Below are 14,364 nucleotides of genomic sequence, written 5' to 3' on the forward strand. Positions count from 1 at the left end.
AAACTCTATTTTCAAGTAGTATGCTCTGCTTTCCTTTAGGGTTAAAAAACAAACTGTATATAATTACCAGCAAAGTAAGCAAAACTGTTTTCTATAACATATTAAGGAGAGTTGGAGTAACAATAACTATGATTCACTTATGTTTACTTCTTCAACTTTAGGGCCTACTTCTTTTTATACTGATGTTAATATTATAAAACACTCAATACACTTCATGAGAAAATACACCACTGCCTGAAATGCTCTTCATTTCTCATAGAAAAAAATTAATAGATTTTTACCTCCAAGAGTTAAAATCAGAAAGAGAAGAGCATTTCTACAAAATAAACTATTACTTTAGATTAGATATATTTTTTATAAAAGCACCATACATTTCAAATTTTACTTTTAAATATGCAATTTACAATAATATAAAAATTCTAAGTTCAGTTGTGGAATATGGGGAAGATTTTAATCAAATACATGAAGATATACTAAAAGTGACCTTGGGACTTCTGGTTAAAAATGACAGATTAAATAAATGTATTTCCTTCTTTTTATTTCATGAAATTCCTCTAACAACAGGACAAGATTAAAAAAAAAAAGGCACAGATGCACAAGGGCAAAAAATTAAAAAAAACACCACCAGTAAGATTTTGGACACTGGAAAACAGATGGGCAAAGGTAACTGACTCAGAAGACTCGAGAAGAGTGAATTTTAAGCCTCCACTGAGAAAGTCAGAAACAATGTGATTTCGATCACAAAAAGGTCACAGGGCTCAGGAATTGGTTGTACTAGGTTTTCCTGGAAATGCACAGTGCAGTTAAGGTGCTAAACTGGTAGCCTGCCTAAAAGTTATTTGAAGATATATTAGGCCCTCAAATTCCCTTCCACATTTTGTTCTACCAAAGGATTATTCTTTACCGTGGCTGAAGAATGGAGATTAACCCTTTGTAAAAGTGAAACAGAATTTCTCTGAATTTAATAACCCTAGGAAGAACTAAGAATGGGGAATACCACACTAAAAACAGGGAGGCTGCTAACTATGCATTCTAAAGGCTAGGGCACTCCTCCCTTCCTCCCCTACTCAGCACCTAGGATACTGACAGCCAAGTACATATTCATTAGGTTAAGAGTCTAAACAAACTTTTCTAAGGAGCATATGAACAGGTCAAGATAAAAACCTAAAACAACATTAAGATTTTTACAGTTTGACAGTCCATCCTAAACAAGTATAATGAAGCACTAGTCAACAAGTCCCACCCAGGCAAAAATAAGTTCCAGTTAAAACTTGCTTTATTTTTTAAGACTCACACTTAAACAAGAGCAGCAATCAGAATGACCATCAAGTGAGAAAAAGTTATAATATGAAAGTCAAAGTTCAAAATAAAGAAAAAAAGCAGCTTGAAAAAACAGACTGCATAGAAAGAAAAATAAAAAATTGAAATCTGATATCCTCAAAGAAGAGATACTATATCTATGAAAGAACATGATAAAAAAAATTTTTAAAGGACTAAGAATAAAAATGGGATCTCTTGTATATTAAAAAGTATATTAATAAAAACTTCAAAAGTACAAGATAAAATTTAGGAAAAATTGCTCAGAAAATAAAATACTGATGCTAAGGATGCTAGGAAGTCTTAAAATACTGATGTAAGAATACTAAGAGAATTAGAGAAAGGTTAGAAAGGTCCAGTCTCTAAAGAACAGAAATTCTAAGGAAAAAAATAGAAAACAGAGGAAATCAAAGACATAAAATATGAAAATGCCCCAAGCTGACAGGCATGTGTTTTCAGACTGAAAGGGACCTAATGAATGTCCACTGCAACAGATGAAGATAAATCCATAATAAGCAACAAATAGAACAACGGCTTCAAAATCATGAGAAAATTTCCCAACCTAGAATTCTACACCCAGCTAAACTAGCAATCATGAGTGAATGTAGAATAAAGACATTGTCAGAAATGTCAAGTCTTAATGTTTTTACCAAGTAGCATTTTACATTCCTACCAGAAGGGTATGAAAATTTCGATTTTTCTGTATCTTTTCAACATTTGGAATTAACAGTCTTTTAATTTTGTTGACAACTAATTTAAAATTTTTTAATAAAATATACTTGCAAGCTACCTGCAGTTAGCAGGGCATCAACAATAAACAGCAAATAAATTTAAGCTTCCACCAAAATGAGAAAGTAAGATGAAGACATGGAATTCAGGAAAAAGAGAGCCAATCATAAGAAAAATAAAAAAGGAATCCTCTGGATGAGGATGAACCATAGCTTTCTAACAAATGTGTTGAAACACACAGAGGTTTGTCCTGAATGGGTTATAGGCATGCTCAGGTATTAATCTCTTCAAACCAAGGGTTGGCTACTACAAGTGGAGGCTTCTGGAAACCTCTGGTCACGAGAATACTTATTTATCACACTCTGTGCTTTACAAATATTGGCAGCATCCATGTGAACTCTTATACGACAAAGGTTGGGAAGTAAGTCAGAAGGTCCTCAGAGAGATTTACTCACAAAGGGAAAACTGATAAAATATTAATATGCTTGAACATTTACACAGATTTATACAACCTAGAAAGAATTTAGAATTGAATTAATGAAGCAGACAAGTAAAACTAAAAGCATAAAACAATATGAAAAGATGTACCCCCTCCAAAAAAGGAAAAGTAAGAACAGTATACAGTACATGGTTCAGTTATGAATTGCGTTTATATAAAATACTGATTACTGGCCTACCAAAAATTATAACAGAATGACATTGGAAAAACAGGAAGCAGAAAGAGAGCATGAGCACACGTATAAGTGCATATGCATGTGTCTGCGGCTGGGAAGTGAGACAGGATTAAATTCTTATCTTTCATTGTGGGAAGTTAATAAAACAGTGCTTAAAACTTAAAAAAAAAAGGAAGAGTAACATAAGTGTGCTCACTGGAAAAATGGAGACAAATAATAAACGAATCAGCTAAAAGAACTGAAATGCACTGTTTACAGGCGAGAAAAACAAGAGGAGGAAAGGGGCTGCATAACTTCCAGGTGTCACGCACATTCTGGTCTGTGCAGAGCACAGCTTCCACAGCTGTTTGTGAGGCTGTGGGCAGAAATCTTCAAGTTCTAAGCGAAACACTATAAAAGAAACTTATAAATGAAACATTTGTATTAGTAGTGTTTTATGATCTTTAGTGATCTTTAAACTATTACAAAATAATAGCATTATAATCTGTCGTAGAATGACTGATTACAAGCAATTCTGCCTAAAATACTAATCCTAACAATATAATTACAAATAAAAATGTCACATTTTACTATGCAAAGGAATAACGTTTTAAAATTAATTTGTTCTACTGCTATTTTTCTGGCTTCTTGCTATTCTTCTTCAAAGATCATACTCCCCAAAGTAGGGAATTACTATTTTGACATTGCCATCTTGTTATGCATCTTGTGGCAGTGAGGTACACAACCTTAGAATATTATCTCCATTCATTTCTGCCTGATTTCACTTATATATCAAACAGTATCCTTCTGACTCTAGCATCCGTAAGTTAGGGAAAAAAACATCTATTCCCCAAAGGAAGTAATGACAATGAAGAGCTGTTAAGGAGCTTTATAAATATCATATCATTTACGGCAGCAAATATTAGCACTACTTTACAAATAAGAAAAAGGTTTTGAGAAGTCATCCTAAGTTGGTACTTAGTAACCCAGAATACAAATGTTAGACCATAATAAAAAGCTACACAATACAATTTTAAAGAAGTCATAGTTTTCTAAGACAACAATGCTGCTGCTGCTGGTAAGTCACTTCAGTCGTGTCCGACTCTGTGTGACCCCATAGACGGAAGCCCACCAGGCTCCCCCATCCCTGGGATTCTCCAGGCAAGAACACTGGAGTGGGTTGCCATTTCCTTCTCCAATGTGTGAAAGTGAAAAGGGAAAGTGAAGTCGCTCAGTTGTGTCCAACCCTTAGTGACCCCACGGTCTGCAGCCTACCAGGCTCCTCCATCCATGGGATTTTCTAGGCAATAGTACTGTAGTGGCTTGCCATTGCCTTCTCCGACAATGCTAGATGACATCAAAGTTGGCTGCAAATCATACTGACATTAAAATTGAAGAAAAGAGACAGCATTTTAGATTAAGGTAATTAGAATGGGCTTCAAAATAAGGATCTGACCTGGGTCATGAAATGTGTATTCAGTTTACACAGGTGAAAAGGAGAGGGAGGGCATCTTAGATGAAGATAACAGTACTGATCATGTAATATAAACTTTACTGGTTAACGGAGAGCACAGACTCTGCAATCAACTGTCAGTTGGGGTCTGAGTCTGGCTCCTTCACTTAATGTCTTCCTGAGACTGTATATCTGAATCTGTTAAATGGGGATGACACTAACAGTGCCTCCCCCAGAGGCCTGTTGTGAAGATGCAAATTATTAACATATAGAGAGCTTTCACATCAATGTCAGTAACACCAGAAGCACTGGATACATGATAATCACAATTATGGCTGCTGTTGTTTCAAGGGTATAATATACAGGTTGTCTATAAGGAAAAATAAGATCGTGACTATGAAATACAGAATAATCCTATTTATTATCTGTACTATCCTACCTATAAACTTTGGCAAAAAAAAGTGTAAAATCATGTTCTTCTAATTCTTAAGTCTATAACTAGCTATATATCAAGTGCATTAAAGAGTAAAAGGATAAAGAGGGAATTCCCACATACCAGCTGTCAACCTGTTTTACTACAATGTCTCACTATTCCTCAGACAAAGAACAAAATGAAGACAGACCATAAAGTAACTATTCATATACAGTATTAAAAAAAAGCATGTACTACTAATATAAGAATGTTATTTTGGATTGAGATAAATTCAAACTTACAGATTTATGCAAAATTTCTCAACAATTACTATGCCTAAATATGTTTCGAAACATTTATGTTTATATTTATAGTGTTAGCTAATTTATAATAATAAGCAAATGAAATTATATGTATATTTTTATTCCATTTATGCAAAAATATGCATATAAAAAGGCTAGACAGGAATATACAAATATATTGTTTACTATAAGTGGCAGAATCATGGATTAAACTTCCCTTAATTTCCTAAACTTCCTATGTTACACATTATTTCATTAATTTAGTGATTTTTTATAGCATACAGTTTTTAATGAATTCTAAAGGGATATCTGATCTACTTCATTAATAATCAAAAGGTTCACTTTAAAATTTAAAAAAATTATGCAGTTTCTTTAGTGTCACAGGAAAAAATCTATTTTTGTTTAAACTTACTAATTTTACAATCTCCATATTCTTTTTACGTAGAACTTTAATTTCCCAGATGACATTTGAGTAATGTGGAAAAACAGAACCTTTGTCATTCCACTTTAGGTGTAACGTAGAAGTTGAGAAATCAGCAGACAAATTCAAGATCTCTGGAGTTTCTGGAATTAAGGCTTAAAAAAGGAAACAAAAGATAAAATTTAGTAAAAGAAGTAACGTTCTTCATATTGTAATTCCATTAATCAACGAATTTTAAACTTTATTCCTTCTTGATCCAAAAATAATTAAGCAGTAAAGCAAATTCTTATACCTAGTACTGAAAAGAGAATAAATATATGTATTTATATGAACAAGCAGCTCCCAGTGATTCATCAGCCAAATCTGAGGAAATTATTTACCAGCCAGCTGTTTCAAATCCATAACACAAACAGCAACTGGGTTCCCACAACACTCTGGTGTCACTGGGTCTGGGATCTCCAAACAGGCAACATCAGAGGGAAGTGAAAGAGCTTCCGGTGTATGGATTATGTAAAGTTGGCCTTGGTAAAGCTTTCCATCTGCGTTCTCTGCTCCCTCCCCACTCATCTTCAATGTCACAGTCTCCATACTAGGCAAAGTCACCCACTTCTGGATGCAGTGAACTACAGCTGGCACTGGCACATTGTTATCGCTAAGTTGTGTCTGACTGTTAGCGACCCCAGAGCCCACCAGGCTCCTCTGTCCATGGGATTTCCCAGGCAAGAATACAGGAGTGGGTTCCCATTTCCTTCCCCAGGCGATCTTCCCAACCCAGGGATCGAACCCAAGTCTCTTGCATTGGTAGGCAGATTCTTTACCACTGAGACACCAGAGAAGCCCACAACTGAAAGAGGCAGCAGTAAATAGCAGCAAGATGGTGGTAATGAGATGAGGATGCCAATGGGGTTCCATGAAATCTAAGAAGCACCTGGCAGGATGTGGGAAGTCTTTCAGAAAGGTTAGTTTGCGGTGGTGGGCAAAAGGCCTGTAGGAAACAGAGAAAGAGATAACGTGACCCAGCAGGAGACAGCCAGGCTATGGTAATAAGGATACAGCTCAGGATGTCATACATGGAAAAGAAAGGACAAATCTAATGCACATTTCAAAGAAATGAAGGATTAGATGAAAACATCTAAGATTTCCTCAAGTCACCAGCCAAGAAAGCAAGAAGAAAGGCAAAAGGAACCATGCACCATTGTGAAGGGAGGTGGGAGCCAGGCCATGGCTAAGCGTCAAGGAAGAAGAGACCATCACTGAGGCAGGCAGCAGACAGTAAGAATGGGGACCAGTGAGAGCACACACACAGACTCCAGAGGAACTCACCGAGTGCAGCTCAAGAAATGAACCTAATACACAGATACAAAACAGCCAAAGCTTGAGAGCTAGTGACCCACAGTCACACTTTCAAGAAACCAGAGAACCCAGCAAGAATCCTGAGAGCAAAAGATGTGGAAGCAGCAGAAGGCAGAGAAAAGATCTGGGATCGCCAAGATCAAAAGAAATGGGCTGTCATCCAGGCCCAAGAAAACAGAGTTCAGAAGGTTCAGAAGTTCAGAAGGTCTGAGAAAAGACCACTGATGGTGATGAGGGTACCATCAATTCTTAAGAAGCAATGCTGGCAGGGCAATTGGCGCTGAAGCTGCATTACAAAAGGTAAAGAGAAAAACCATGCTCAAGGATAGGGCCTCTCACAGGGAGAAAATGGTAAACTGGTAAAAAGAAAAAAAAAGCAGAAAGAGTAAGGAATTCTTAAAAATCTTCAAGTCTTTGTACCTACGAGGCATGAGTATCGTATGTAAAAACTCAGGGGGTCAGTGGAAAACACAGACAGTATGAGCCTATTCTATAAAATTCAGGCCTTCTAGTAGGTAGGGCTCTTTCTTGCCTGTGCTCTCCCCAAATGACAGTTAAGGTGAAGGTAAGTTCAAAATCACTGCAGATGGTGACTGCGGCCATGAAATTAAAAGATGCTTGCTTGGTGGAAGAAAAGCCACAACAAACCTAGACAGCATACATATTAAAAAACAGAGACATCACTTTGCTGACAAAGGTCTGTATAGTCAAAGCTATGGTTTTTCCAGTAGTCATGGACAGATGAGAGCTGGACCATCAGAAAGGCAAGTGCGGAAGAACTGACTCTTTCAAACCGTGGTGCTGGAGAAGACTCTTGAAGGGTCCCTTGGACAGCAAGGAGATCAAACCAGTTTATCCTAAAGGAAATCAACCCTGAATATTCATTGGAAGCACCAATGCTGAAGCTGAAGTTCCAACACTTTGGCCACCTGATGTGAAGAGCCGACTCACTGGAAGAGACCCTGATGCTGGGAAAGATTGAGGGCAGGAAGAGAAAGGGGCAACAGAGGATGAGATGGCTGGATGGCATCACCGACTCAATGGGCATGAATCTGAGTGAACCCTCAGATAGTAAAGGACAGGGAAGCCTGGCGTGCTGCAGTCCATGGGGTTGCAAAGAGTTAGACATGACTTAGTAACTGAACTATAACCGTTATATAGCTACATAAATACAGTAGAAGATTCTTTATAAGAGAAGATTAAGTGGGAAACCACTTTTAAAAAAAGGAGCAAATGAGCAACAAGCTGATTCAGAGCCAGAAGGGGCAAGTTCAAGGTGGCAGGGCAACCACCAGAAAGGAGACGCTGCCAAGAATTTAGATCCTTCAAATGTTTCAAGAAGTCACAATGTAGTAACTTAAAATTATGCAACATGAGAGTATTTTATTAAGGCAACACTCATCTATTAAAATACTTCCCTCTCTGAAAAGTACACATAATTAACATTTTATCGAAACAGCAGTAGTCTACTCTTCAAAACCCAAGTCACATCTAATATTTCAAGCTAAAAACAGAAGCAGTCATAATTACAAGTGAAAAGATTAAACACACTTCTTTTCACGATTTCATAGTAAACTGCTTTCATGCACCTGGGAAGCTCCCCTAAGCGCCCATGAACTGTCATCTGCTTTTCTCTCCAGCTAAAATGCACTTGAGGACAATGTTAACTTGCTTTCTAGAAACTAGAAACTTTTCAGCTAGAAAAAAATATCATCAGTCTTATTTGTGAAGCTGGTATATCTTTGCCCATAACCTCCATGTCCCTTCTGCCTTAGGATATCAGAAGATGGGAACTTTCCCAGGTCTTTCTAAAAGGATCCACAGTATTCATTCTGCCTCAGACAGATCCAAATCTTTGTTTTAAGAAACTTAAGAGATTAAAAATCTTACAAAGACTTATTTTTGTTCTTGTCCTTGTCAATTAGAAGTTTATTGTATGTGCTGCTGCTGCTGCGTCGCTTCAGTCGTGTCCGACTCTGTGCGACCCTATGGACTGTAGACCACCAGGCTCCCTGTGCACGGGGATTCTCCAGGCAAGGATATTGGAGGGGGTTGCCATGCCCTCCTCCAGGGGATCTTCCTGACCCAGGGATCAAACACGCATCTCTTCTGTCTCCTGCATTGGCAGGCAGGCTCTTTACCACTGGTGCCACTTGGGAAGCCCAGAAGTTTATTAGATATATGTATATACGTTAAATCTCTTCTTTGCTCTGTATGTATACTTTTGAAAGGATCTTAAGATCTGGAGAAAACTTAATTTATCATAGTTTTATTTAGTAGCAAATTGCCAAAGTACCCAAATCTTCTGATGTACAGCTCCATACCATTTCACAGCATCTCGTGCACATGCTAGATGTTCAAAGGTTTACTGATGGACCCACCTCCCTCTCTTGTATTCATGTAATTTGCTATTTGTTTTCTTGAGTACTGGTAGTAATAACTTAGCATTGGGATACTGCTTATCTAATATTCTAATCATGATCAGAACCATTATTATTAAAAATGCTATCTGGCTCAGTGGTAAAGAACACGCTTGCCAATGTAGGAGACCTGGGTTTGATCCCTGGGTCAGGAAGGTCCCCTGGAGGAGGAAATAGCAACCCATTCCAGTATTCTTGCCTGGGAAATCCCAGGGACAGAGGAGCTGGCAGACTGCAGGGTCAAAGAGTCAGACATGACTAAAGTGACTTAGCATGCACAATAAACTTCTAATTGACAAGGACAAGCACAAAAATAAGTCTTTACAAGATTTTTAATCTCTTAATAACTCTTTGTAAGAGTTGGTCTATTAGTCAAATGTTACCTACAGTCTGTCCTGATTTGCCTTTCTAACACTGTTATCTTCAAGTAGTTTTCCAGATGGAATGTTCTTACTCCCTACTAAAAAAGCAGACAACACAAATTGGCTCTTTGACGGAGTCCTGGGGAAATTTTTTAAAATCTGGAATAAAATTAAGTTAGATTCCTCATACCTCACTACAAAATAATTCCAGATGGATGAAAGATTTAAGCATGATAACAAAACCAAAATCCCCCAAATATCATGAGATTCTGTTATATAAAAATGAAAACTTGTGGTGTTAAAAACACCACAAAGTTTAAATTTGGGAAAATATTTACGGGCAAAGATTTATAACAAATAGGACATAATCAATAATCATACTATGCAGAGAGCGCTTGTGAACGGAGAAGGAAATATGAAATTCCAACATGAGAGAAAACTTACAAAGGACACAGATAGTTCAGAGAAAGAATAAAAGTGACAGAATTTTTTAAAAGTAAACACAGAAATATAAAAACAACAATGCTGTAATTTGGGGGGCCATCAGATTGCAGTGGCCAAACTAAGAGAGAAGGACGATATGTGTAGTCCTGGCCTGGATGCAGACGAGCAGGCATGCTCTAATATGATGTCTGCGAGAATGCAAAAAGATTCAAAATTTTGGAGGAACAACTGGTAATGGATATCAAGAGTCATAAAAAGGAAATGTTTCCAACACAGCATTCCCAATTCTACAAATTTAGCTTAAGAGTATCATCACACAAATTCAGCAATGTAGATGTGCAAAAAATGTTCACTAAAGCACTGGACATAATATTGAAAAACTAGAAGTAAAAATCTCAATGATAATAATCACTGACAATCCCAAACTCCCTAACTGTCCCTTCCTGCTACCCTTCCCACCTGGTCTGGAACTGGTATGCACACAGTACTATATTTCAAACGGATAACTAATAAGGACCCACTGTCCACATAATCAAAGCTATGGTTTTTCCAGTAGCCATGTATGAACGTGAGAGTTGGACTATAAAGAAGACTGAGCGCCAAAGAATTGATGCTTTTGAACTATGGTGCTGGAGAAGACTCTTCAGAGTCCCTTGTCACAGCAAGGAGATCAATCCTGAATATTCATCTGAAGGACTGAGGCTGAAGTTGAAACTCCAATACTTTGGCCACCTGATGGGAAGAGCTGACTCACTGGAAAAGACCCTGATGCTAGGAAAGATTGAGGATACAGGAGGAGAAGGGGATGGCAGAGAATGAGATGGCTGGATGGCATCACCAACTCAATGCACCTGAGTTTGAGCAAACTCTGGGAGATAGTGAAGGACAGGGAAGCCTGGTGTGCTGCAGTCCATGGGGTAGTGTAGAGTTGGACAGGACTTAAGTGACTGAACAATAATAGTAACTGTATAGAACAGGGAACTCTGCTCAGTATTATGTAACAACCTAAATGGGAAAAGAATCTGAAAAGAACAGATCCATGTATATGCATAAATGGAAAGAAAAAAAGACATCAATCTCGTTCAGCTTTACAAGGCCTCTAATTAAAATGAGAAAGTGGCTCAGATGGTAAAGAATCTGCAACAATGAAGGGGATCTGGGTGCAATCTCTGGGTCAGGAAGATCCTCTGGAGAAGGGAATGTCTACCTATTCCAGTATTTTTACCTAGAGAATTCCATGGTCAGAGGACCCTGGTGGTCTTCAGTCCATGGGGTTGCAGAGTCAGACGCAACTAACACACACACACACATTTGATTATAATAAATAGTATAATAAGCAAAAAAATAAAATGTAACTTGCTAAAAATAAAATACAATTTGCTAAAAAAAAAAAATCAATGACAAAGTAATTATGGTATTCCTCCATTCAATGGAATACTATGCAACCTATAAAAATGGAGATTTACATAATGGTTTGAAAATCTGTATATTCTGGTAAGCCTATTATAAAGTAACAAACTTTACTGTTTATACGCACACACACAGAAAATACATGTAATTAACACTATTTAACAAAATACAAGTATTAACAGTATTTCTCCGCAGGTACTGGCATCGTAGCTGATCTATACAAAATAATCTCACATGGATCTCATGTACAACAACAGAAACATGGCTCTTCTCTCTTTTATCTTGAAGACAACGTTAAATAGCACTTTCCCTAGACCAGCCAGAAAATGAGAGAAAATGAGACAGGTTCGAAATTCCTGGACAGCATGCTTGTTATTATCCTTTCAAAATCTGTGTTATCTCAGACACAGAGCACTCCAAACATGCATTCTGTCTGTAAAACTGGACAGATCGCTTATATTTCCTTTCCCTTGCTTCAGCGTAAGTCATCCTTATAAGACTCACTGTAATATCATTATGACACCATCCCATAATAGTTGTCAGAAGGGAACACACCTGTTTAGCCAACCATTAAAAGAGTGAAGACAACTAGGGTTTTTAAGATCTCACTGCACAGAAAAATTTCCATTTCCATCAGCCTGTGTTTATTCATGCTTCCACCCAGCTCGAAGCATTATATCCTAGGTATTCGGTCAACACATCTGTAAAAGATACCGGCGCAGTGCAAAGCACTGGACTAGACACTCGCGGCAGAAGACAGAGTCTCTGCCCTCGGGGAGCCCATTTTCTTGTAAGGGAAACACACAGGGAGCACCGACTTACATAATAAATTATTTATGCAATTGTGAGAAATGAAACAAAAGAGGAAACACAGACTGCCGAAAGGAATGGGGTCTCCTCTGGGCAGGGATGGTCAATGACGAGTTCCCTGAGACGGCTGAAGAATTCTGAAAGGTGTGCAGGAATCTACAAAGTAGACGGGGAGGAAAGTTTCCAACTGCGGGAAGGACCTTAACCTCTGCAGCATCTGTTTGCGTGACCAGAGGAAGAGTCTGCTTTCATTGTGACCTTCCACAGGTGGAAGTGTGATCACTGGGTACATGGGACTATTAGTATAACAACAGATATCAAAGATTTCTGTCAACTACAAAGCACTGCAATGCTAACAAAGGCACCATTCTGAGATATTTTCAAATCAATTTTCTTTCCAAATACTTACAAACATTTTTTTCATTTAGTATGAATCTACTTTTGGAACTTCCAGACTCATATAAAGGGTTTACTGTTATTTCATAATCACCAGGAAAAAGAGGTGGGAGTTTGGTATTTTTCTCCAGTCGATAACAAGAATGGGACCTGAAATATAAGAAATCAAAATTCAATTAGCAGATAAAATTGAGTGCATTTTCATAAAAACTTGATTGACAAAAGATGCACTGAAAAATACTTTATGTTCTTTTGTATACAAAAATATGACAGATCATATTGCTGAAATATAAGAGATCAAAATTCAACTAGCAGATAAAATTGAGTGCATTTTCATAAAAACTTGATTGACAAAAGATGCACTGAAAAATACTTTATGTTCTTTTGTATACAAAAATATGACAGATCATATTGCATTTCAAGACTGAAAAAAGAGAGCAAAGTGGTAAGTCCATCAATGTAGTGGTAGTAACACTAACTACACTGGATCAGAAAATAAATGGAGTAAGCAGAGATGATTCTCTCCAGAAACTCAGGATTTCAGCATGCCCTTCAAAGCCCCATCCCAACTCTCTCTGTGCAGGCTTGTCCCCCACCTCACACACCTGCCCCCCACTTGTGGACCACACCATCGCAGGGTTTCCATCACTGGGACTTCAACTCAGCCTGTCTGCTCCTCTGTCTTGGCTCACGGTTCAGTCATTCAAAACGTTCTCATCAGCTCTGCTTTCAAAGAGCTTCTAGTTTCCCACCCATTACCTCTCAGACAAAAGTGCGTTTTTCCTCTGTGGTTCCACGGGCTTTTGTATCTTTACAGGGCATGTTTACACACTCTGTTATTCACATACATTTCTAACTTCCCATAAAAATTTTAATTCAAGCAAAAGGACTTTGGGTGCCTACTGCATCCCCGCCCTGTTCCACACAGGCTTCCTCACATTACTCACTTAGGACTGAGGACTTGAAAGGGTCGGCTCGCCTCCTCTCAACCTCACCTGTGAGGTTTCTTTATGCGCCAGCAACACAAAACCACCTGAATTCTAAAAATCAGGCTTTTCACACATTGATACCATTGTACCCAATATCCTCCCTGGCTGGAATGGCTTTCTGTCCTATTTCTGCTGAGCAAATTGAGTATTCTGACTCCACAACCATGCTGACAGCCTCTCTGGACCTCATACTCCTTAGTTAGTGCTCCCTCAGGCCATCAGAGACAATTTCCATCAGCACTTAATCCACAGCATCGTTATGATCTGCTTCTTGTGAACTCCTGGGGCCAGGATAACTTCCTCTCTGTGGGGCCTGTGGTGGTTATTAGTGTGATTTACCAGATTTTTCGGATTCTCCCCTTCTGGGTTCAGAGAAGGATGGCCCTTCCCTGCTCCTCTGAAGCAAGGCATGGCCATGTGACACTGTTCATGGAGAAACTGAGTGGAAGTCACATCTCTCATGTCAGGAAGGAAGCTCTGCAAGGCTGTGCTCCCCTTTTGCCTCGTCCCAATGTATTAAAAGATGAGGGTCCCCTGGCCTGGGTCCCTGAGGGCAGGACGAGGGGCAGAGATGCCAGATGACCCGACGATAGACACAAGACACAAGCAAGAGTAATCCTTTATTTTCACTGCAGAAAACAAGGATATAAAACCTGAGGGTTGTCTCTGTAACAAAACCAAGCTCAACTTGGCTGATAAACGAGCACAACACCTAGACTAATGCCCGATAAATCTACACGCACTGGGAAAAAACTTGAGTGTACTTAAACCCACATTTATGTCACTTTACAGTAGGACCACTCATCAGTACATGGTGCTTGGAGCTCTGTACCGAACTTCTCTGGCACTGCTAAACAGCTCCAAGGCCTGCTGGGGTCAGGGAGGAGCACGCA

At 38.5% G+C, this 14,364-nt stretch overlaps 1 protein-coding gene across 4 annotated transcripts in view; it reads right to left on the reverse strand.

Annotated features, from left to right (window-relative positions):
• Window positions 1–14,364, reverse strand: part of LIFR (LIF receptor subunit alpha) — a 132,224-nt gene that overhangs the window by 41,906 nt on the left and 75,954 nt on the right. For all 4 annotated transcript variants that reach the window (XM_055422146.2, XM_055422144.2, XM_055422143.2 and 1 more), the window contains 2 exons: window positions 12,496–12,632; window positions 5,279–5,442 (listed from right to left, as the gene is read on the reverse strand). In XM_055422146.2, the coding sequence (XP_055278121.2) occupies window positions 5,279–5,442; window positions 12,496–12,632 (301 nt within the window). The remainder of the gene's footprint in view (window positions 1–5,278; window positions 5,443–12,495; window positions 12,633–14,364) is intronic.

The sequence above is a fragment of the Moschus berezovskii genome, chromosome 18, assembly GCF_049115385.1.
Source record: "Moschus berezovskii isolate FMDL1 chromosome 18, NW_MosBer_1.0, whole genome shotgun sequence".
Classification (NCBI taxonomy): Eukaryota; Metazoa; Chordata; class Mammalia; order Artiodactyla; family Moschidae; genus Moschus; species Moschus berezovskii.